This window comes from Dicentrarchus labrax, unplaced genomic scaffold (genome assembly GCF_905237075.1).
Source record: "Dicentrarchus labrax unplaced genomic scaffold, dlabrax2021, whole genome shotgun sequence".
NCBI lineage: Eukaryota > Metazoa > Chordata > Actinopteri > Moronidae > Dicentrarchus > Dicentrarchus labrax.
Window position 1 is genome coordinate 5,106,070 of NW_026136704.1, and position 25,822 is coordinate 5,131,891.

The 25,822-nt window shown below is 41.1% G+C and overlaps 1 protein-coding gene across 4 annotated transcripts in view; it reads left to right on the top strand.

The window, feature by feature from the left end:
* Nucleotides 1–25,822, top strand: part of bcas3 (BCAS3 microtubule associated cell migration factor) — a 355,089-nt gene that overhangs the window by 44,505 nt on the left and 284,762 nt on the right. For all 4 annotated transcript variants that reach the window (XM_051398073.1, XM_051398074.1, XM_051398076.1 and 1 more), the window contains exons 12-14: nucleotides 2,903–3,073; nucleotides 8,171–8,264; nucleotides 24,385–24,518. In XM_051398073.1, coding sequence (XP_051254033.1) covers nucleotides 2,903–3,073; nucleotides 8,171–8,264; nucleotides 24,385–24,518 — 399 coding nt within the window. The remainder of the gene's footprint in view (nucleotides 1–2,902; nucleotides 3,074–8,170; nucleotides 8,265–24,384; nucleotides 24,519–25,822) is intronic.

The following is a 25,822-nucleotide window of genomic DNA, read 5'->3' on the forward strand; positions in this document are numbered from 1 at the left end:
TATAAATCGATTCCAAATATCAGATTTCCGTGATCGCTAATGTTAGCATGTCAGTCAGTAATACTCAATTGTTATTACAAAAAACTCTAACCTGCATTATTTCAAATTATGGAATAAAATTGTTCCGTTGAGACACGTGCAGCATCTTTAAATGTAGTGAAACTGAGCATTCGAGCCAGCAGTGCAGTCCCAGGTTTTCACATTAATTCAACAGTTATGTTTATACTCAATCAAGACTCACTGTATTTTCAAGTCTTACACAGTTAAGTAGCTCTCTGTAGCCCTGGAGGTCCATTCATCAGTGGTTAGAGCATCTGACGGGGCACTGGATAATTCCTGGACGACTGCAGCTTCAGTTGTTTTTATTGGGAAGTCACAGAGAGCTGACTGAAATACACATGTGAAGGAACGTAATAGCAGTGCTTAAGCTCTTTTCAAGACCTCTTCTGACATGAAATGTTAAGTTAAGTTGGAAGTTGTTGTTATTTCAAAATCAAATCAAAGCCCTTAAATAGATGAATTCAGTGTCTGCATGTTTGATTCTCTTTCTAGAGACATTCCCCACTTTGCACTTTGGCTGAACAATGTCAGAAAACAGTTTTTGTCAGATTCACTGCTCTTTGTGTAGTGTCACTGTAACTAACTCCTTATACTTACTTCTAAATGATGGATCTTAGTAACAAGGGAGGATATTCCATGGTTTAGCTAACCACAAGACACTGCCTAAGCTTTCTGGGTAGAGCTCGCACTTAAGAATGTATGTTATGCACATGATAAGACGTAGGCTAATTTGACTGTAATCCTTTGCTTCACAGAGTACTGAACAGTACCAGAACACACTGTTACACCCCTTATTCTATTGTACACTATAGAAAAAACAACAAGTTCCTAATTCTTGTTATTTTAATCTACCTTCAAAAAGTTCAGTTCAATTCATTTATTATTTGTCCCAAGCATAATAACACATAAAACAACAACAGAGAAACAACACCCACTACAGAAGGAGTCACTCTAAACTAGTCCTTAATTAAATTGAAAAGGAGTTTTCATGTTCAGACTGTGGCTATAATCTGTCTAAAGGTCCTCTGGTCTGACTTAAGCCTTTGCTGATATTAAACAGCACATAACACAGCACTTCCAGCTCTGCCTGCACCATCTGTAAATGTGCTGACATTGGATCCACCTGGCCCGCCCGGCTGACTGGGGCTGAGCTTATGAGACACTTCATCAACCTGCCTATCTGTTTTTTCCCACTGCAATCTGTTTCTCTCCATCGGTCTCGTTTCACTCTTCTCCACGGGGGAGCATCTCTAAGATGGCTCACTAACAGCCAACAGCCCCCTTTGATACCAGAAATTCATTCCTGGTCAGATTTTCTAGTTCCTTATATGGTTCTAGTCTGTTTCTCTGTGCGTCCCAGAGGAAGGGGCTAATTGATTTACAAAGAGCAAGTGTATCCCTTCCCCTTTACTTAATGAGTGCGAACAGCTAGTGTGAGAGAAGAGTCATTAGCAGGCTAATGATGGTATACATCAAAAAGAGTACTGTGTCGCTAACAGGTTAGCGGCATAAGGGGTCTAAGGGGTGGACAATGGCCCGGGGTATTGATATGCAGACAGGCAGTCTGCTTGCCCGCCCTCTCCTCATTTAGGACCATATATCTCAATATGGATGACAAGGTATCTCCTTCTGGCTTGTGGCGCGACACGCTGGCTCTTAGTGCTGACGTCCAGAGACATGGAAACAAAAAAGGGGGGGTAGCATTAAAGTGTAATGGCTTTTGTTTATAAGAAAGATAAAAGAGAGTGCAACGGCTCTGACCAATTGGACTCCATGTTCCTGATTTTCTCTCTTACGGTAAATTTTTGTACATCATCAGTGCTGCTGCCTATCACTCCTGCGTGGATGATTGAGAAAGACCTTTCACTTAAATTACTTTGTAATTTGTTTAGATGGCGACATCAGACCATAGCTGTGTGTGTGTGTGTGTGTGTGTGTGTGTGTGTGTGTGTGTGTGTGTGTGTGTGTGTGTGTGTGTGTGTGTGTGTGTGTGTGTTCATGTGTGTGTGTGTGTGTGTTCATGTGTTTTTGTCAGCCATCAGACATGATCTGCCTCAGACCCCAGCCCCCTCCCCACCGGCAGATCAATAGCCCCTGTTTGGACTACCACTAAGAACTCCACAACTGCAGTGATTAGAAAACACATTAGTGTTGATCAATTAGGAGCCAAACGCCTCACTTAATAATTGATGGCTGTTCTGGCATTTTACACACACACAAATGCAGGCGTACACACGCAGCCAGCAGACACTGTTAGTGTGCCTGGCCAAGTGGCAAAGAGAGACAGTGGGCGATCCTCAGACCCAACAAACGCGAGGCGCCACGCTGTATTGACAGGGCCGCCTAGTCTGAATGCCTGATTAGGCTCTCCGGGGCCCCTTTGGCGCTTACACACACACAGACACACAGTCACACGCATTGGACTCCATTAGGCAAAGACAGTGTAGTAGGTGAGATAGACTCCACTTAAGCAGCACTATCCATTTCCCTCAATCGAGCCACAGAGGTGTGTTTGAGCCAGACACCCTGGCTGGGCCTTAAGCGGACACAGAGGAGCCTCACACACACACGCTCACATGCACACATGGGTGTCTCCTGTGGCTACAGTGCTACAAGTCATCAGCACTACAAGTTATCAGCAAGCATTAAGTGAACATGGTGCATGCACACACACACACAGACACTGTATTGCACATTCACCCATGCACTTCTGCTCATCTCCATTGCCCGCAAAGGCTTCAGACTAAGTGGAGTAAAAAAAAAATAAATAAATGCAGTAAATCATAATATATTACTTGAGTGTTTTAAGCACCAAAATAATTTCTTCTTCCTTTTCTTCCAGACTTTAAAGACAGGCCTGACAATGGTGGGTAAAGTTGTCACCCAGTTGGCAGGCACCTTGCCTGCAGGCACCCCAGATGAGGAGGGCACACCTCACAGCACAAGCCGCCGCAGCCCCCACAACCCCGGTGTGGTCACCATCATTGATACGCACAGTGTTGGCGAAGGACAGGTCAGTTTGTCATTTTGTGTGATTCATTTTTTAAAATGTTTGTTCACCCTTTGTTCACTCTTCATATAATATGACTTTTTGCAGTTTTTTACAAACTACACTCTACTCATTTCTGTAATACTTGTGGGTATTATTGGTAGGGTGTAAGGATCAAATTAGGCCAACATTTTGTTTTTTTCTCCTTACTTGGCAAATTAAATGTAAGCAGTGCATTGAATGAATTAAAATCATTTACAGCACACACTGCACATGTACAACATAGCCATGTAAACATACTTAGTACTGTCAGATTTAATAATAATATTGGTCTGTAGTGTTTCTATGTGTGTGACTTTGTTTCAACTCAACAGTTAGAGATTAAATTATTTTTATTGAGCTTATGACCTTACTTTTAGTAAATCTGAAATGCTTTCAAACATCTGCTTTTATTTGCTAGGAATAGCAACTCCTGCAAATGGCACCTGGCCATAATATACAGACAAAGGCTTCATCTGAAAAGTCTAACAATCATGGCCTTGAAGTAATAGGTCATGAAGACAAGCAAAGGTAGAGAACTAGAGTTAGAAAAAAACAACAACAACCATTAAAATGCAAAATGTGTCTATTAAGGAAGAAAATATATGCAGTATTAGACCAAGGTAAATAAATGTCAACAAGGCTAGTAAGTTGTAAATGAGGTGTTAATGAGGTCTCTTCATTGTCATAGATAAAATAGGTCATATTTTTGATGGGATTTGAGGGTCACACTTTCAGACTATAATATGGCCAAGTTATTCTTAAAGGCGATTGGAAGCTAGAAATGGAATATGTTTGGTGGTTAGGGCTATTTCAACTTGCACCAAATGAGAGCATGTATTTAATAAGAGTGCTGTTCATCCAGCAGAGTTCCACACACTTGGTTAATCTATGACAAAGATCACTAAAACTCAGTGTGGAACAATACCTCACTGTGACACTTTCTGTTGGTTGTTCATTTCATTTGTCAGCCATCTGTATATTAGGTTCCTTGTGAGTTGGTACTATTCAAATGGGTGGACCCGCATACATTAGTTCATATTTTCAGTTGTTCATCTTGGTGGATGGTTATGGTATCTTCCCTACAGTGATGACTAAGTTCTAGCCCATGGGTAGGAAACTCTAGTGGCATCCTGTGGCTTTGACAAAAGTGGCAGCAAAGGCAACCGTCACATGATGTACACTGGACCAGAAAGACTTTTTCCTGTACGCTTACATTGTGAAAGACGCGGCAGATTTTTTTTTTTTGGTCAATATTCAGTCCGATAACATTTGAAAAGTCTTGGAAACCTGCAAGATTAAATCATTTTATCCTCATTCCATTTAACGGAGGACTAAACCAGAAGTTAGTCGACTCAGCTGGTGGAAGTCTCAGGTATGCATTCATCCGCGTAATTTCTTTACTGCCGGAAATGGCTTTTTTGGCTTCATGGGCCACTGAGCAGCTTTCATAGGAATGAACGTAATGCTGTCTTAAATGCTGTATCCAGTTCTCGTTATATAGCCATGCTCCAGACAGATGGCTTAAAATGGCTCGTTTGATAGTAAAGTTTGCTGACCACTGTCCTAGCCCTTGAGTTTCACTATGACTCTTGCATTGTAGGGTAAAACCCTCAGACTATAACTGGTCTGAGCCCACTCAGTATTCTGATCCTGCATGGTGGTTAACCAGAAACTGTTACCAGGCGACCATCATTGTTTAATAGAGTGTCAGCTTTACTGGCTCTTAATGCTTACATTCCCCCCTAACTGGACCCTCTATATACATAATGCATACACACACACCAAAGATTAAATTGGCACCAGTTTTTTTCTTGGCTTTTTGCCTCTCTGGTCTTGTCGTATGTGACCCAGGTAAACATAACTTTGGCCTCTGCGGCTTGGTGGGAAACAGGAAAATCTCCAAGGCTGACTTTTTTTCTTCCTCCTGTGGCTTGGACACACTCAGACCCATTCACCTCACTCTGCACAACTCGCTGAAAGGTGTGACTTAGATTTGCTGCATATTTTAACAGCCAAGCTTTTAGCCATGGCCCGTGTTCTAGCAGCCCTGGTAGGAGAGACACTCTGTAAACAGTCAGGTCTGTAACCTCACATGCAGCTCAAGGCTGAGCGAGTGCACCATATGTCAAATAAGGTCTTAACATTCAATTTAGCCATTTTTATGGTGGATTTGGGAGGTAAGTGAGAAGCACGTTTCCAGCCATGTATATTTTTTTCTAGTAGGATTTTTTTCTCACCAAAAAAGTTGTTAGTAGGAGTGGGCGAAATATTCCTAAAAAACGTAATGTTATGGCAGAAACAAAATTAATGAAGATTTGAGAAAATACTTATGTCCATGGTTAACACGCAGTTGTTTGCATTACCTTACTACAGTATTTGTCTTACATTTGCAAACAAATTACAAATGGGTATAGGTTTTTGGAGATGTTATATCCAGGGTCCAGCTTTTTAATGAGTTTCTAGTGTTACTTTTTGGATTGGCGTCATATCCTAAGACCAATGAAATGTGATCACTTTTGTCTTTTCTTTCCAACGTCTGCTTTTGCTGTCATACCGAGTACAATTGGCCAATAATATGGTTATTCTAGACGGCACAGTGTAGTCTGTCGATTTGGTTGTTATTGTAATTAGCTGTTGTGCTCTCCTCACACAATGATTGGCTATCCTTCCATCTGAACTGGGTGCTTTTGCGAAAGGTGGTGACTATTTTCCTGTTTCTGCCCACTTGCACTGTTTACATATTGTTGTAGTTTGATCTAGTACCAATTACTTCAACACTACTAAATCATTCCCTTTGTCTTCCGTAGAGAAGCAGAAAATTACTTACACTTTCATCTATGCTTGTTGCTGCTGTACATAGATATGACCAACATTTGCTGCAATAGTGTATGACACGTCACTCACAAAAGGATACTATTATCATGAACAGTGTGAAAGGACACACCCCTAACTACAGCTACATTTAGGTATATTATAAACTTGGACACAGACAGTAGGGTTGTGTATTGGCAAGAATCTCTGGCGATACGATACGTGTATTGTGATACTGTAAGCAAGGTGATATATTGCGATTTCTCAAATCTAATAGGTCATAGTGTAAATAACATACATCCCTTGCTGTCGGGGGTTTAAACACAACACAAAATGAATCACTCCCATGAATCTTTTCACGTAAACTATAAATTAAAAATCGATTCAGTATCACAAAACATAATTTTGCAATACTGTGTATCAATATTTCCTCACACCTCCAACAGAAAGCATATATAACAATTATGTGGGTCTAACCCTGGTTATGGTTTGAACCATGCCAGTTGCCTTCAACAGGATCTCCCCTTAAAGTCTAAAGAAACGCTAAAAGCTTTTATCCCCTTAATTCTCCTCAGCCACTCCAGAACATGATTAATCACACTGCAGTAGCTGTCACATTTTTAATGAGGCGTGTTAGCATACATAGTACAGTTTGTCAGTGATGTAGCCACCACACACACACACACGCTGCCTTCCCCTTCTCTCTTACACGGTGACTGTAGCCACCCCATAGCCAGTGTGTTGTCTTATAAGCTGGACCTAAGCCTTCAGAAGCAGGCCTGCACTGTGTCACCAGCCGACACACTGTAACCGTACACTGGCCATAAACACTGACTGGGCCGAGCAGGGCAGGGAGGAGGGGAAAGCCAGAAGTGGAGGAGAAATTGGCAGTGAAGGGAGGAGTGAGAGGGTAAGGGGGGCTGATTTTTTGGGAGAATGGGAAAAGGCAGGGATATGATAGAGGTGAGTTCCTGTGTCACTGCGGCAGTCCAGGATATTCCCATCTTTTCCAGGCTTTGAAATTCCTTATTTGGAGCAGCAGCCTCATAACACACAGGCGCACACACTCTCCCCTGTCTAACGACGGGCTTGGTTCTCCGGAGGACACTCCTGTTTCAAAGGGCTCCAGCAGGATTCCCTCACAGAACAACATTGTCTGCCTGCACCATAATAAAAGTGATCTGCTTCATGTCACCAGCCTCTTTCTTTCTTTTTTTCTTTCTTTCTGTTCTCCCCCTTTTTCTTTTTTTCCCTGCTTATTTTCTTGCTTGTAGTCTGAGACGAAGCCCTTTTAGTTTTTAAAGGCTGTTTCTTGTTTGGACTAGTTCCTATTTAAAATGCTCAGCCAGCCTTCCTGACATCGTTAATGCAACGCCGGGGCCAAATTTAACCCTGTGTAAATGTTCCCTCTCTCTCTCTCACACACACACACTCGTTCACCAAGTGGCCTCATGTCTGGGCTTATTTCTAATCTCTCTTCGTGACTAAAGGGGTTCTCTGCCAGCTCCTGGTCTGGGCTCAGCCTTTGTTAGATCCGTCCCAGTCTTGACAGCAGACTTCATGCAGAGATTTAGGAGCAGCCTCTAGTTGTGCAAAGTGACTTATAATTTCATTTTGTTAGGCACGTTTTGAGCCAGAGCTACATTTGACGCCAGTTTCTGCCTGTTTACGGGAAAACCCGCTGTCATGGGGTATTGTCAAAGCCACATGTGAAAAGCCACATTATTGCCAATGTAAATATGTCCATATTCTTGTCTCTGTTGTTGGACCATACCCCGTCCACACTGGTCTCAGTGCAGCCTCTTACTGAAGCACCAGCACCAATAAAATATAGCTCGGATTTAGATGATTTGTTATTTATTTGATTCAGCACAAAGAGAGAGGTTTTGAACAAAAGTGCTTGTTTTCCTATCAGGTAATAAGTGGTTTTCTGATCATTTTCTATCCACAAGAGGGCAATGGCACATTCAGAAAGGAGTTCAACGTCCAGCTATTTCACCATGGAGTGATGTCAAAGCACTGCTGAGTGTGGTGATGATATCAGACCAAACCAAAATGTGAAGAGAAATCCTTGAGCAGGGGAAAGTCCCGTTCTGGGTTCAATGTTCTCATTGTTAGAAAATGATTTGGAGTTTCTTTTTGTGTGTGTGTGTGTGTGTGTCTGTGTGTGTCTGTGTGTGTGTCTGTGTGTGTGTGTGTGTGTGTGTGTGTGTGTGTGTGTGTGTGTGTGTGTGTGTGTGTGTGTGTGTGTGTGTATATATACTCCAGGTCTTGGTGAGTGAGGACTCGGACGGAGAGGGAGTGGTGGCTCACTTCCCAGCTCATGACAAACCCATATCCTGCATGCAATTCAACCCCAGTGGTAAGACACACTTACACACGCACACGCACACACACACACACACACACACACGCACATTTATTTTTGAAGAAGGAGCTAGAGCAAGTTTGGAAGACATAGAAAGGAGGAGAGAGATTACACTTCCATTCAAGTGTGACATAGTGCGTGTTTGGCTCACATGTGGTCGCCTCATCTTTTCTGTTCAGCCAACTCACCCAAATGTATTCACAGTGTGTGTATTCATATTGTACACAATGAACATGTCTTCAGCCTGAGTTTCCCCAATACATGCCTTTACACAAACCTCAAGACACAGACAACGCATGCAAGTCAGACACTGTGTCACATATAGTAAATGGGTGACAGATGCACACATCCTTGTCCTTTTGTTAAATGAGAGACTGAAATAAGCCTACAGTTTTAATCTACACCTGACCTGAACCCTTTTTCATGCAGGGCCAGGTGTATTAACATTGGATAAACATTCAGAAGGCAGAAGGGCTTGAAAAACACTGTAGTAACCTGACAGGTGTTTTTTAAAGCAAGTTTGATTTCTTTTCAGGAAATGTTGTTTTGTGAAGAGCTTTTCAATAAAGTCCGACATTAGTTACAATGGAAACTATTCCCTCCAGAGGAGTCTTATCAGTCAGGCTAGTTTTCAGGCTTCGCTGCAGCTCAGGCTTGACAAGTCTTCCAGACTGTGTTTTCAAGTCAAAGTCAAATTGAAAGCGTATATGCTTTTTGCATAAGGTCTACTTAAAAGTATTACAAGGAGTTTTTAACTGGTTACTTAAGAGTCTCAACACTGATGCCTCAACGAGAAGATTGACTATCTATTTATTCTTTATGCCTGCCACCTGGTCAGATTCCCCTTGAAATCAATGAAATAAGGCAGTAGAAACACTTTCACCAGATTCAACAGAAAATGAAAGCGCTTTAAATTCACCATAATTAATAATTTCTCAAATGGTAAATGGACCTGTACTTGTATAGCGCCTTTCTAGTCTTCACCCTTTCACACACATTGACACAGTGATGGCAAAGTCCATCGAACAGAAACTAACATTCATACACATTCACACACCGATGCACGGCATCGGGAGCAATTTCGGGTTCAGTATCTTGCTCAAGGATACTTCGACATGTGGCACCAGGAGCTGGGGATCGAACCCACAACCTTCCGATTTAGGAACGACCCGCTCTGCCTCTGAGCCACAGCCGCCAACAATCGGTATCTGCGCCAATCAAGGCATTTTTTAACTGATCGGTTTTGAGCTTTATTTACCCGAGAGAGCGTTGGAGAGATAACACAGCCGCACTCAACATGCCACTGCAAGTGCTACAAAAGCCCCACAATGATGGCAGACGATGGGAATAAACACAACAGAATACAGACCGTTCATTCAGGTAACTCAGGCAAAGGCTTCTCTGAAGAAAAACTACCTCCAGACAGCGACAAGGCCACTAATATTACAGAGGGTTTGTTATTGTATACTTTATTGTGTAAAATTAAAAAAAAAAAAAACTTCTAAGATGTAGGCATTTTTTCTTTCTTGATGCATTGCAGAGATATTCAGTCATCAAGCATATACATTGGATTCATTTGAACAGATTGGGGGCTAAAAAACTCCATCAGGACAACCCTAATAATTTTGACCTCTGACTTTAGCCTCATTGTGAAAGTAGCATTTGATTTCATATTAATAGTCATGTAATAATTACATTTTAAAAAATTAAACAAACTGCAGTTATTACAGTTGCATCATTGACTCTGGTCACTATGTTTCTGCTACATGTTTCTTAGTACCTACACATATTTGTTCTTGTTGTATTTATGGGGGTTTCACACATACCCTGTATATGTGATACGTGCAAGGAGTACCTCAGAAGTGGAGGGTTTATTTGTTTTCTTCTTTCACCCATTTCGACCAGAGTTTCTGTTAAACCAGGCTCTGTGCCCTGTCATTCAATAGACATGCTGCCACTCAAGTAACTTTTTTAGAGTTTGTGTACTCTGAGTGCACAAATCAGTGTACTGAAATCCACCTCCATGTCCAAATCTTACGCTCCGTTCTCACCACATTATTTTACTCTGGCATCTCCTTTCCCGTTTTCTTAGCATTGCTGACCTCCACCCCAAATGGAAAGGGACAGTAGATGCTTTGTAAGTGTGAACAGGCAATCTCGTCAAGTCCTGTGTGTGCAGTGTGTCAGTTTGCGTATGGACCTGTTACTCCTGTGGTGTGTGTGTGCAAGCGTGTGTCTTCATGTGTTTTATGCTTTGTGTGTGTGTGTGTGTGTGTGTGTGTGTGTGTGTGTGTGTTGTGTGTGCATGTGCAGTTAATAAAGGAGCTGCTGAGAGATGGCTCTCACCCCATGACCTCCAAGCCCCAAGAATCCTTCACTTACCTAGACTTATGACTAAACTCAGCAGCACTGTCTGAGCAGGAACAGGATGATATTGCAAAGACAGACAAGACATGGTTCTCTAGACGCCACCTACCCCCACCCTCACCTCACCAAACATCACGTACAAAACACCAAGCAGTTCAGTACAGTTTATGGGACAAAAACCTGCTTAAAAGCACGTCAACGAAAGCGACCTATTTTCATCTCTAGAAGTCATAGTCCATTCAGTAGTAACTAGAATGCAAGAGTTGTAGGAAACATTAAAACCTCAAGTGCTACCAGGAAAGTGTAAAGCTGAATGTGTGCTGTAATCTACAAACAAGACACATGTGGAACTTGAGTAAGGCATTTTGAATAAATGAATTATTTTGTTGCAGACAATTACGCTTACATGTGAGAAACCAGCAATGTATCCATTGGAAGTACAACTTCACTGTCTGTAACTGATGAGATAAACAAAAAAAATTCTTAAAACCCACTCCAATGTAGAAATCCAATCCTTGTGTTGGTGTCTAAGTGTATGTGTGTGTCTGGAATCAGAAACATTTGAATCTGTTGGCCTTTCCTTATTTGATGTCCCTTTTTCATTTCTAACTTCTGTTTAATGTGTCTTTTTTTGTTGTTGAGGTTTATATATTACAATGACATGTCAGCTTCTCCTGAATCCTGATACAATACAATCACTAACCACTTGATTCCACCGAGCACGGCTGCAGAGCTTTTCGGGTGTGACGAGACTGCTGGAGCTCAATTCTAGATAATGCTTGTGATTCCAACGGAAGTAATAAAAATAAATAAAACACCATATGCAGACTCCCAGCACCTAACAAGCTTGCTGTTGGAGACCAAAACAGAGCTAAAAGGAAAATTAATATTCATTTTTCAGGTGGCTAGTTCAGTAAAAGTCACTATGCTATGGCAGGTTCTGGAGGTGTCTTTTTGGTCGGCTTTAATTGGACAAAAAAGTGTGTGACCAGTGACATTCAGGTCTTTTTTTCCAACTTTGTTTCTCTTTAACATCCAAGCTAGGTTTTTACAGATGTGCACCGTCAACATGGCACAATGCAGTACACGTGGCAGTTAGTTTCAGTGTAGCGATAAATGCTGAGTCAGCAAGCCGACAGAATCCCCTGTGACCCTTTCCACAAGGCACCGTGCCCTTTACACAATCTTTCTGACTCATTTAACGTGAGCCAAATCTGAAGGGCTAATAAATGTTTAAATCACAACTGAAAACAGCACCAGAAGTGTAGCCAAAAAACACAGATTTCCCCTTTTTTTCATTGCAGTTAGGGCGTGTAATGAGATTAGGATGAATCTTCACACAAGCGTAGAAACTCTTCTTTTCCACTGTTGTGATTGCAGGGCTCCTTTCATCATTGTTTATTCTTATATTCATTTTCATTTCTGAGCAGCCTGCTGTGGAGTGTCCCATAATTAGAGGCCTCTTGATTTGATCAGAGCCCAAATCCTGAGTGACGGGTTCATTGGTCTGGCACTAAGTGAACTCTTTCCAAGGAGTTAGGGGAAGTGGCTTTCACTGAACTACCTTCCTAGCCCTTCTGAGCCTCCCTTCACAGTGGTCAAGCTCAACATGGCAGAAACAAGAAAGATAGACTTAGCAGGAAACAATGATATGACTCAAACAGAGCCTGGAAAGCCCAGAAGTTTTGGCTGGGAAGAGTTATGTAAGAAACCCCAGTGGCTTGTGTGTGTTGGAGGCTCTACAGAGGGCGGACCGGTGGCCGCCAGTTCTTGGTGTAGCGGCTGGCGCTTTGCGGTGCTTCGGTGGATCTGTGGATCTATTCCTAGTGGTGTAATTAGAGGGACGCAGATGAAGTGCAGTGGCAAAGCGCTCTCTTTAACAGCTGCAATGTGTGTGTGCTTGTTTTCTTTCACGTCTCGTCCTCTTCACTTGTCCTTAACGATCCTTGACTTGATTATTAGGTACGATGCCAAGGTCAAAATACACTCATGTTTTGATGGCAGAGATATTGTCCAACAACTTGTGCATTACTTTTGACTGTGACTGGCACTAGATGGAGTGATTGATCCAGCAACCATGCAAGTCACCACCCTCTGCTCTTTATTTTCTCTCTCTTTTTCTACAGTCCTCCTGAGTCTTATCAGGATCAAGTGCTTTGCTAGCGGTGGAAAAATAATTCAGATCCTTTTTATTTAGTCCTGCATTTAAAACTTTACTTGATCCAAATAACATAAATATTATCAGGAACATGCATTTAAGTATCAAAACTAAAAGTATTCATTATGGAGTATTGCTTATTTAAGAATGAATTATATATATTTAAAATGACATCATTGCTACTGTTGCATTAATGTGTAAGCAGTATTTTAATGTTGAGCTAATTGTAACTACTTTGAGTACAGTAGCAGTTTCATTACAATCTCTCATATTTTGTGAATGATCACAAGGGCTTTGTTTCCACTGGGGATGTGGGGCACATTTCCCTCTTACTTTTCCATCTTTGTCTCCACCACTTAGCTGACTGCAGTCTGTGTACAGTGCCCTCCACTAATGAATATAAGCATTAGTTGTTTTCCTTAAGATGTGTATGTACACCTTTTTGACTCACTTTCAGTTATTACATAAGCGATAACCTAGCAGCACCGTGGACTTTGTTGATTGTTTTCCCCTGGGTTTTGCCTCATAGGCTACATACAGTTTCTTCTACCCTTTAATCGGCAGATACATTGAGAACTCTCCTCCTACACTTCTCAGGGGAAAAAAAGCACTCACACCTCTTTTGCCTTTCAGGTGAAAAAAAAATCATTGAATCTTCTTTTTGATTTATAGTTGTCAATGTAAAGGCACTCTTTCTAGTAAATATGCAATTACAAGATATATCAATGCTAAAATGTCTCTGTCGTGGGAATAATATAGGATATAAGATACAGCATTTCTGTTTTTGTTAGGCTGCCATTTTTATGGACATAAAATAATAACCACTAATAATAACCCATTTTTAGCATTAAATATGACAATGTGTTTTGTAGTTTATTACACTGACTGATACTGATACTGTAAAAATAATTACTACAGCAATCTTAATAAGGTGAACATTTAATTTCCCTCCATGTTTGACCTTGTGCGGCTGCAGCCTTTAATATGAAAATATTTTAATATTCAATTCCAAAACATAGTAAGAGGGCTGTCATTTGACATAAAAGTGACATAAAAGTGACATAAAAGAGACTGAGGCACTTATTTAGATACAAAACAGACATGTTAAATTGCTGTCACATCTACTTTAAGAGGTGCAGGTGTAAAGGGGGCATTGATCTGCAAAGTAACTTGTAACTACTCTAAAATGTAGAGTGTATAGTATAGTATAGTATGTAAGTATGAAGTATGAATACTATATCAATACCAGCAACCTCAAAAATATTCCAGTGTACTGTAAATGTATTTGGTTACTGGTTACTGCCACAGTGGACAGGTACAGTAATGCTTACTTTTCAGAATTGTGGGCTTGGGCAACTTCTCTTGAACATTGTGAACTTGATGTCAGGCATTGATGTTCCACATGCTTAGAACTGATGTCTGCAAGTAGCAAAACTGAATTAGTCAGCTATCGTGCTGCTTGTACTTGTAACCATCATCAGTCAAATAAATTGTATTTAAACTGGATACAGGTACAGTATACTTCCACCCTTGTTCTGTGAAGAATCTCTTTCATTACCTTTTTCAGTCTCATAAAACACAGCAGGCTACCACAGTATCAGAACTTAATTTTTCTGCAGCCGTCTAAATATTCTAAAAATGGAAGTTTTGAATACCCCATCAAAGCCAGGAGTAATGGCAGATGAATCAAGACTGAATCTCTCCCCACACGGAACTGTCCCATAAACCATATCCCTGGTTTAGTAACAGGCCGGTCTAATGAATAGCCTGGCCCGTTGATCCTGACCATTGAGGCAGCTGTGCCGTGAAGGCAGCTCTCCATAGTGTAATAACTCTGTCTCTCCATCTTACTGATGTGTGAAAGGAACCAGGCCGTCGCCGAAAAACCCTGGACCCACACGCACATGTTGAACACGAGGGGAATTCCCTCACACAAGGAGCTTCTCTCGGCCACACATTTATAGCCTCACATTTAGCATGGATTGAGTTGTGTCTTCACACCAAGATAGTAATTAGCACTCACAGCTGGCTCTGATGTGATTTACAGCAGCCAATCTGCAAGGCTCTCTGTCCTGCCGTTTTCAGTATTTTGACTGGGGATAAGATGGGTTGTTCCTCTGACTTTGAACTGTACTTGGTCCATTGTAATTTTGGGGAATGTTTTAACATTGATCATAACTTTGTAGTGACAGTCTTTGTCAAAGAATAGACCACGAATATACATAAACATAATTTTTTGTGATCAGGATCCACCTGTGGGCATTATGTTGTCTCCTACTGTTTAAGTGAGGTCCCTTAGGACTTAGGATTAATAAATTATGGAAATATCTTTATTTGCAAAAAAGCGGAATAATAATTATATATCTTTATAGGCTACTACAGGCTTCCACATCCACATCCCCACCCCATGAGTTGTTGTGCAGTCCACAATAGCACTGTCAATGCCAAAGTGGTATATATACATATATGTGTGTGTGTGTGTGTGTGTGTGTGTGTGTGTATATATATATTAAACAATCAGTGTCTTCTTGCTGCGTCACCCTACCCAGTAGCTGCCTGTAGTTTTTGGGTGTCCAGCTGCCTCGCAAAGTTAAGGCCCGCCAATGTCCATTCGTCTGTCAACAATTTTAACAATTCAGTTATTCAAACAGAACATATTAACAAGAAAAAGTGAACTCATAATACAGTTCTGCAAGTAAAACCAGGACTTGCCAGAATTGACGAACAGCCCTAAAAAGCAAAGTTGTTTGGCTTTTGTGGTTTTCTGTAATTGCACTAACAGCATTAGAGCTAGATAAAAAACATTGGTGTTACAAAAGCATGCACTGCTAGACTATCTAACTGTGGTTATCATAAAGACAGCTAAACCTATGAAATGTTAGAGATATCTGCTGCTCATAAAAAGTGTAATTCACAGCCACAACAAAGAGATCCCCACGTGCACCCTAGTCCAAGAGGTGATAAGATCCATTTGATGAGAATGAGAAACACTGAATAAACACATTTCATAAAACAGCCACATGGCAAAGATACTGAATATTGAAGGCAGATTTCTTACAGTAGTTTAGTGTAATTCAGTCGAGATGAGGCTTCAGGAAAACGAGAACGTAAAATAAAGAACAGATTCAGCTGGAAAAAAGTGATAAGTGGTTACATGGCCAGAGCTAAGAAGAGTAATTGGATCGGCCAGTGACCATGACTCAGGGTCTCCGGAAAGCTTGGCTGAGAAAGACTCAACCCTGCTCCCCACATGCCCGACACTCACCAACACACCAGACACCTCAGCAGTGTGGAGTCATTCACGGCCCACACAGTGCGGTAACACCCAGGTCATTTGTAACTTTCTTACGGTATGTGTGTAGGTGGGTGGATTGGTGGGGAAGAGCTAAGTTGCGGAATTTCTTGTTCCCATGAGTTGAGCACTGGTTTGTTTGTACTGGTGGCAGTGTCCATGGGAAATAATTTGAGAGATATGTGACCTGGTCTGAAAATCTTGATCTCATTTTTGATTGTCTTCACACAAACTAAAAACACAATAGCATTAATATCATGAAAACGTATTGCTACACTTGGTATTGCAGGAACAGATGATGCACACTGGACCAAAAATACTTTTTGGCATCACAAACACCTTGAAATGTTTCCATTCAGTAAAATAAAAATGTGAAAGTCTACAACAGAAGTTAGGAGCAGATCATTTCATGCCATTCATGTTTTCAGGGAATCAAGACAACTCTGCCAGACAAGGACTCTAGTGCTCATGCACTGTGGGCCCAAAAATGCGGAAGCCCACCAAAGCCTAGAAAAGGTATATGCACCCCGTAACAACCTTTTGGTCTGAGGGTGGTGCTATGTAAAGCTTCAAAAGTCCAAGAAATGGGTTCATCCTCTGGGGAACATGTAAATACCATGACCCATTTTATTTTGACATTACTTAGATGCAAGTGGGATTTTTAGCACTAGAAGAAAGGTCAGGAGGTCATCCAAACATTAGGTTTGCGACACTTATCCTCCTATACACAAGAAATTTCATCGCAATGTAACCACTTAATGTCGAGAGATTCTGCTGTGGACCAAAATATTTTATCAATGGATAACCAGCTGTGCCAACATCCTTTGCCCCAGCTGCTAGAAAGACAAATGAAGGAAATAATAGGCAGAGCATTTTGTATCAGTACTTACAAGGTTGTCATTATTTTGCATTCTTCTTTTTATTAAGAAAAAGTTGCCTGGCTGTCATGACCGGTAAACCTTCCAGCTACTCAGTTTGCACGCATGTCCACGTTGCAGTTTACATTACTGTTTGTGACTCACGATTGTGAGCTAATTTGCCAGATGGCCCTTGGCATTGTTAGTTTGACAGAGAGCAACAAGACATTGTTTGCCAACGTTTTAATCAAGAAATCACGATTGTGCAATTCAGAAATTGTAGGCATTGTGCAAAAACCTAAATTCTAATTAATAGGACTTTCTCATGCAGCCACACACAGCTCCCTTCCATTCTTTTCTTCTTCTTTCAAATCAATGGACAATCGGAGCACTGTGAAATCTTACCTATGACGAGCGGCTGTGAATGTTTAAAGGGATTTCATTAGTTAACACAACTGAACAGAAGTCTGAGAAGTTTAAAAGAGACCATGTAAATGCAAGGAGCTTACCTCTCCAGCCTCAGTGTCTGCCTGTTTGCTCAGAAAGGGGATTAAGTGCTGATCACAGTCCCAAATTCTTTATCAGGAGATTGTGGATGGGAGCAATTTGTTTTGGGGCTTTTTAAACATGCCATCAAAAGAGGGCTTGGTGTTAAAGTTCTCTCTAAGCTGCTGTGAGAACATGTTTGTCCCATGTTGGAAAACCATAGAAAGAAAACAAAGTAAAAGTATTAGGACTCACTGGGAATTTGGATTAGTGGCAGTAAATTGGGCATGTGGCTTTGGTGGATGAAATGTTTCAGGTGTATCAGGAACAGAGGCTTCCTTAACGTTTTCACCTCCTCATGCAGCCTCTTCATCCTGTGGTGTACCCATTCGACAGCCTTCTGGCATATGACAAAATAAAACCCCTCTCTCTCCTCTTTTAAACAATTCCAGCAGGAAGTGTGCAAATATGTAAATGCTCCATAAAAACAGAGTTAAGTAGTGTGTTTTCCACTTAAGGTGATGAAAGAACAAGCCTGGAGCTCTGCCTCGAGAACAGTCACGCTTTGTGAACTTGACCGCTACGGTGCCTGCCCCTTGTGTGTCGGCAGGACTTTAAAGGCAGGCGAGTTTTTCCCTGTTAAAAGCTGGCGTTCCAGCATAGTAATATCAAACTAATGGCAGCTTCTCAGCTAGGTTAGCCACACACACACACACACACACACACACACACACACACACACACACACACACCTTTTTTCATATCTATTAATATCTAAGGGCTCACAGGTGGTCTGCCCGTGAAGCGCGTAGAAAAACACAACCCTTGGTTTCAGCCCGCTGTACATCAAATGAACCATGAGCACCTTTTCCTCCTCTTTTCTTCTGTTGTTTTCTCTGTTTTTCTTTGCAGCCTTCACTCCATTCCCCCTATTCTACCATCCTGCCTGTCCTTCTCTGCCTCTGTAGAATTAAGTATGGATGAGGTTCAGGGATTTAAGAAAATTCTGAGAAACATTTAAAACTCAGATGGGTGGCACCTCCCCTCTTTGGTGAGGGACTTCCATAATATTCAATTGTTAAGTTACTTTTAACCATTTTCACACCCAAAAAGTCAAAGTGTAATTTAACACCAGACTGAAAAAGAAGTGTTTAGCAGTCAAGTTTCAAATCAGTTTCACCCAGCATCACTGGGTGTGGTCAGAAATGTGCTCTGTTGAAAGTGTAACCACAACCAACAGTGATGTCATTGGGTCCTGGACTTTGAGTTCCACCTGCAGCCAGGTGAAAAGTTAAACCACTTACCTTAAACCCAAGGTCAGCGAAGACAAGAATTCTCTCTCTAGTAGGATAATTATCTAGAAATTTGGGTTCATCTGATTTCTGCATATGTTTCTTCATTATTAAGAATTCAGTAGAACTCAACAAATGCATCGTCCAGGCTGGTGTTATCAGATAATCCTAGCTTAACACATTGATATTGGCATACAATCAGCAGAAAAGTAATGGGAAGTTAACAAGAAGATAAGTTGTAATTTAGATGGTGGTAATTTGGAAATATTGATACTAGTAAATAGTTGTACCAGAAAGTACGATCAGTATCTGACTGCTTGTGTTTCTTGCCTGATTTCTTTTTAGCAGACACTCAGCCTAAACCACTTACTGTTCTTGTGCATGCACACAGTTTTTTGGTATTGTGACCATTGTCAACCATTTTTGTTTTCACCTTCAAACAGAGTGGTTTCGATAATCGGACCAAACTGTTGCCTTATTGACACCCTGTCTAGTCATCTTATCGCTTGTGTTTCTTTACCCATCTGAATTTTTCCACTGCTGCGTTTCTAAATTTGACAGTCATTTGTTGAGTACATTGTTTTCATAACTGATAAAAGTGACTGACCTAAAGTATGAAAATGAGGCCCAATTTGTTATAAACCAGAATTATCATTTAAGGGATATGTGTTATGTTAAGAAAGCATATTGACCATTGTTATCAGAAAATCATATCTTTAAACTTAAATGTCTATGTTGGTAATTGCCTTAAATGATGTTGGTCAGACACTTGCTAGTCTAGGTATCTGACACAAGATTTTAACTGAATACCACTAAAACCTCTTAATTAGAAAGGAAGATAATAACATATGCAAACTTGAATAGACTCCAACTAAATTCTCAGATAAAAATAAAACCAGTTTGTGCTGATAATTTCAAAGATAAATATGTAATTAGTCAGACTGTAGCGTCTCTGTTATATTAGAGGTGGTTGACTTTTGGCTTGTTAGAGTCTGACTAACCCTAATGCCTACCCTGCTGCCCAATGAAAATAAAATTGCTCGTATATTAGTGTGGTGCTGCGGTGGTGAGAGGATTAGTAGGGGCGCTCTCCTTCCTCCTTCAATTAGCACTGTAGCGAGTGGCCGCATTTGCACTGGTTAAGACGAGAACACATACCTATTAATCTATTTCTTTAGTTATGTAACCATCAGAATATTTTATAGTTTGAAGGCGAAACTGTTGGCACTCTGCTTAGGAAAGTCCTCAAGATTTATTGACTGATTTCAACAGATTAGGCTCAAAATGGTTCAGTTTGAAATAGTAATAGATAACAATAGATGTAGGTGGATTGGTGGGTAGTAGAGGGTTGATGTGTTGGTTGATGGATGGTCGGAGGAATGCAAGTAGATACATTATTGTGAATGACTTCTAGGTGGTCGAAGTACATAGCAACACTAGCACTTTGGTTAGCTGTGTATACAGAGTGCAGAGTGAATCTGTATTGTATATGCCCAGCATATGTGTAAGTACATACAGACACACGAAGAGTCCCGTTCTTCCCCCCAAATTGGCAGCCCTGAAGACAAAGCCTCGTCTTACGATGGATACTCTTTCATTTGCGCGTTGGGCTCATTTGCTCTGAAGTTTATGCATCCTGGTAACAGTAAAGCTATCCGAGTCCCCCAAGTACTCCATCTTGTAAGCTTTATGCCTTCCACATGGTTATAATTTGAGATTTTCCCGATTTTCAAAGCTTTTTTTGAGCCTAGTGTTGTTAATTAAAAAGTGGACTAGTTTTGTTGTGGCCTTTTGTGTTGCCAAGTAGGGAAATCACCGCCCTCTTTGTTGCTCTCTCCATTTCTTTCTTTGCTTTTCCTTCACTCTCTCTCTCTCTCTCTCTCTCTCTCTCTCTCTCTCTCTCTCTCTCTCTCTCTCTCTCTCCCCCCTCCCTCTCTCTGTCTCCCACTCCCTCGTCCCATCTGCCTTTGTCAAGAATAAAGCTAGCCCAACCACTTTGTAAATGAAACATCCTCCCACTATTAATGGGATTGAGCAGATGTTTTCTGTTTGGACGGTCAGAGATGCGACAGTAAAGCCTGCAGCAAAACAAAACAAAAAGATTTTTGGAAAAAAAAAAAACAACCCAGAAAGCTAAAGCAGATATTTATGGAAATGATTATATCACTTCCCTCATGTCCCATACGGACGCATGTCTCGCACACATGGCAAATTAGAGGTCATCCCTTCCAGTTTAGCGCATGTCTAAGTGCGTGTGCCAGCGATTTTGGTACTAAAACATCGTAAATAACACTGTAACCTCTGGGACGAGGTGTTATAAATAGGACGTGTCAAACCCTGCTCCGGCCAGCCTCTGGTTTCCCCGAAACCCTCTCTTTTCACCCGCCGAGCGGCTCAGCTACTTTTTAATTTGGCCTTCCCGCGGGCTAACCGACTGACGCCTCACGGCGAGGGCCTCTGTATTTCAACAAGGCCACAAAACCCCCAGTCCTCGGGCACTTGCGCTCACAAAGCTCTCCAGCCTTTCTGAGCTGTTACTTTTTTGGAGCCCAGACTCTACCATCAGCAGAAGAAAACGCCGGCCCTGGCCAGAACACAGCGGCCAAGTCTCATCTGTCAGAAACCCAAGGGCCAGACTCTCCAGCCACCGGGTGGGCGGGGCCCGACCAAAACAGAGAGAGGAGGAAGAAAAGAAGAAAGAGTGGAGTGTGGGGGAGAGAGGGTTCGAGAGCGAGAGGAAGCTCCCAGATAAACAGACCGCAGCGCCTCAACTCCTAATCACCCTGCGCTTCCGTTTCCAGACTCTATAATTAGAAGGGCCCCGTCCCTTTTTTCTCTGTATTCCCAGTTGACGCAAATGCTTCTTGTGGCTTGGCACCTCGTTTGGGGCGTGGGTTTTCAAGAGTTTACAGGCCCTGGGCCTTAGCTCTCTGGCTTTCTGGTCGCTCTGATACAGCATGAATAGCTAACCACTGTCTTAATGCACACTTCACTTGGCTTCCCTTCTTCTTTCCTCCCTCCACCTCTGATAATCTGCATGACCCCATCGCTCATCCACTCTGTACCTCCCTCATTCCACTTCTCTGTCGTCTTTAAATATAACCGTTCCAGTCATATACAAGTGTTAAAAAAAGAAACCTTTCAACTCTGAATGAATGTGCAAAATTTTGTAGCACACTTTTTTTTTTCCAGAGAAGAGGGAGTGTTTTCCATCTCCCTCGCACGTGTTGCTGAATCCTTTTAATCTCATGCCATTCCAGCCTCCTCTTTTCACATTTGACATGCCACCCAATAAAGCCCGGCCACTAATTAAAACCTACTGCAGGCTCCACATAAAAGATTCCATGGGGAAAAACTCAGAGGAAAATTACTAATTACTTTAATATCATTTATGTCTGGGAGTCGTCAAAAAGACAGAGGTTTGGACATTTTTTTTCAAATCTTACACTCCATATCAGTGATGCGTTTCCAACATTTTGAGTTACTGCCCAATGGACGGGTTTGTTTGTAACATCTCGAAAGGCTTCTGGGGATGGGTTTTGGGTTGCGCTTGAAAAGCAGTGCGGCGTTTTTTCCTAACCGAGCCAGTTCAGATCTGGGTTTGTTCTGGTGTGGTTTGTTGAGCATGTTGTTTATGGTGAGGGCCTATACTTTCTGGAGTTTGACGAGCTTCAAATAAAACTGCACCAAATGAATGGGCCTGTCAGTGGGGGTTACACTTGTGCTGAGCTGTGGTTCAGTGTTTCGGTGAATCTCAATGCACACACACACACACACTCACACACACACACACTCACACACACGTAGGAATACATAGATTCTGTCTTTTACAGAGGCTCATCATCTTGTCTGTCCTCGGAGAAGCACACGACTAGAGCCCTGCTTTTAACCAGAGGAGCTCTCATGCAAGGGAAGGTTGCATTTTATGACATCGACAAACGATAGCTGGCTTTGTTTTAATGGGCTGGTTCGTTTGTTTTAAAGGCACAGTAATTCTGTCATGCTGTCTAGCATGTGCCCTGCACAGTTGGTAGTGTTGGCTGTCTTTGTGTGAGCCGCTGGAGTGAAATACACTTTAAATATTTTGGTTGGCCTGACTTCGTATCAGTTTACCAGTGGCAGCATTCAAACACACTGGCACGGTTGAAAGGTTTGGTCAACTTTGACAAGAATATAAAGGTTATGGTTTTCTCTGAACTTTCCACAATGAAATAATTTCTACTGAAAGACTGGGAACAGCATGAAATGACATGTTAAATAATCATCACGTATAGGTTTTAGTAGTATCAAATGTATGATTTAAGTATCAAAGTACGAATTTGTAAGTAATGATTCTCTTCTCAACTGATTTGATTGGGATTGTGATTTGCATCACATTGGTTAGGTAAGCGTAATGAAAGTCTAGTCAAGGAAGCTGGCATTTGAAGACAGTATGTATACTGTTGCAAGTATATCTGTATACTGTTGCAAGTATATCTTATAATTGGTAGAAAATATAATGAAATCTAAAATTGTCTTTATTTGATGTGATTTTGTTTCTGTGATTAAATTTTTTTGCACGGGATTCACAAGATTGCCCGAGGCCGTGATATCCTGACTTTAAGTCCATAAAATGAGTCCAGTCCTAAAAGCACTTATCCCATAATGCACTCCTTCATTAAAACCTCACTGCCTGATAAATGTATGTATCACAGGCTTTCTGTGAATTTGTAGTTCCCAAACCTAATTCAAAATGACCCTGATGATGCCATCAAGGGTCAGCAAGACCAGTAAACCGACCTTCATGTATCAAATTGGTGGGGTGCTTCCTCAATCTTTGTTTTGATTTGAGAACACATTTTCCAGTCTGTACTCATTGCAGCAGTTATCCATTAGTTATGTTATTGTTCAGCTTATTTTTTGGAACACATTCTACCAGGGTTGACCAAAAGCAAGTTTATACCTGTAGTTTCTGGCCTGATGTTGCCACACCAGAATACATACTGTAATAAAAAATAAAAAAAATAGAAAGCATGCAGTGGAGGAATAAAAAGAACCTAATGTAGACAATATGGCCGCTTACAAATACTAAATGAAGCATACAATACAGAAGCATATAAATAAAGCAAACAGCACATTAATGTCAAAGCAAAAACTACACATAAAACCCCAGTAGACTACATAAACATGATCATGATGATGATAACCAATGTTGAAGCCATTCAGTGAGTGATTCCTACTGTAAGGTAGGGGTGTAAGAAAATATTGATCCACTAGAGTGTGGTAATGTTTTGTTTTGTGGTATTATTATTATTATTATTATTATTATATCGATTCTTGATTTTTGCATTTAAACCCCCAACCGCTAGATAGCACTGTCATAAACTTAAACTGTGGGCTAGGATGTTAGAAAGTACAGGAACTGTGATAAATATAAATGCAGATCACACTGTTCTGGTTGCATGAAATTTGTAAACATTTATTTTAATCAGATTTTATGCATATCGTGGTGTGTTCTTTAGTTTTTCTAAAATTAGATTTATAAAAATCACCTCATATCGCCTTGCTTACATTATCGCAATATATCACAAAAAATAAATCCTAACCACTGTATCATGATACGTATAATGTTTCCAGACTTGCCCAACTGTGATGCTGAGGACTGTGTGTGTGTTTGTTGTAGGAATGCTGCTGGTGACTGCTGACACCCTGGGCCACGATTTTCACGTCTTCCAGATCCTCACCCACCCATGGGCATCCTCACAGAGCGCTGTTCACCACCTCTACACCCTGCATCGTGGGGAAACTGAGGCCAAGGTCTGAGACACACACACACACACACACACACACACTCACCTCACAAATTTCATCAGCTCTAAAAAAGTAAAAAAAAAAAATGAAGTACGTTAAACTAAACGTATAAACCATTATCAATGCTGGTCCGTCCACATAAAACAAAAGGCTTTGTACGAGAGATAAAGAAAGTTATGACACCAAGCAAAAGCATTAGAATCTAGCCCAAAATAAAGGGGATGCAGGGAGCAAATGCCAAGAAATACTCCAGTTCCAATTTTTGTAGTGTTTGGAATAAGGGTCATTGACTGTGGTTTGCTCTGCCAACAGGTGTGTGCTGCAATTTTAACACAGAAAACATAAGCAACCAGAGAGCAGGCAAATGGCCCAGATTTAAAGCAACTCATCAGTTAATCAGCATTATTTACGGTCTTTCTTCCTCCTCCTCTCCCACGCTAAACACTCACACACTGCTAAATGTTTTCCTGACACCTAATTGAATCAGGCGTGTAGAAGTTGACATAGAGCAAGTATGTTTATCTAAAGAGGGCTTTATCCCCAGTGCGTGCCTTATTTCCTGTCAGTAGTAGACAGTTCTTCTTCCTTCCAAACCACACACACGCATTTAAAACATAGACAATTTGTGGGAAAATCAGCCATGACAAGTAAAAAAAACATTCAACTACTGCTTTACAAAAAATACAAGAACAAATCATTACATGTTCCAATCTTCTTCCTCTCGCCCCCTCCATTCTCCTTTCTCTTGAAAATGTTATAGAAGGAGAGCTTCTTTCACTTTCTCTCACTTTTCTTTCCCTTCCGATAGAATTCTAGCATTTGAGGAGACCATCTATGAAAAATTGCTTTAAATACTGTGTGCATATAACGCATTTCAAATTGGTGGGGCCAATAAGCTCCGCAGTATCACTGCTATTTATTGGTGTTTCATTTTCAGTAAATCTTTAAAGCTAACGAAGTGGCGGATAATGGCAGCGCCAGGCTGCCAACATTTGGATGAGAAAGTTTGATTTACGTCACATGACACAATAAGCCAATACATTTTTTACATACTTAATAAAAAAGCCTCTACAAAGAAATTAGATTTTTTTTTATGTTCAAAAGAAAGTAAGGCTCTGGCCCTACTGGTTCCGCAATCCTCGATCGAACAGAAAAGTACTTTCAGTACTTACAAGTTCAGTTATAAAGGTGGTTAAGATGCTGTAGAAACAGTCACTCATGATCTCTCAGTACAGTGTGTACTAAAGGGACTGAATCAGGGATAGTCATAGTCAGACAATGTGGGTCAGATGTTTGCAGGTGTATGTTAA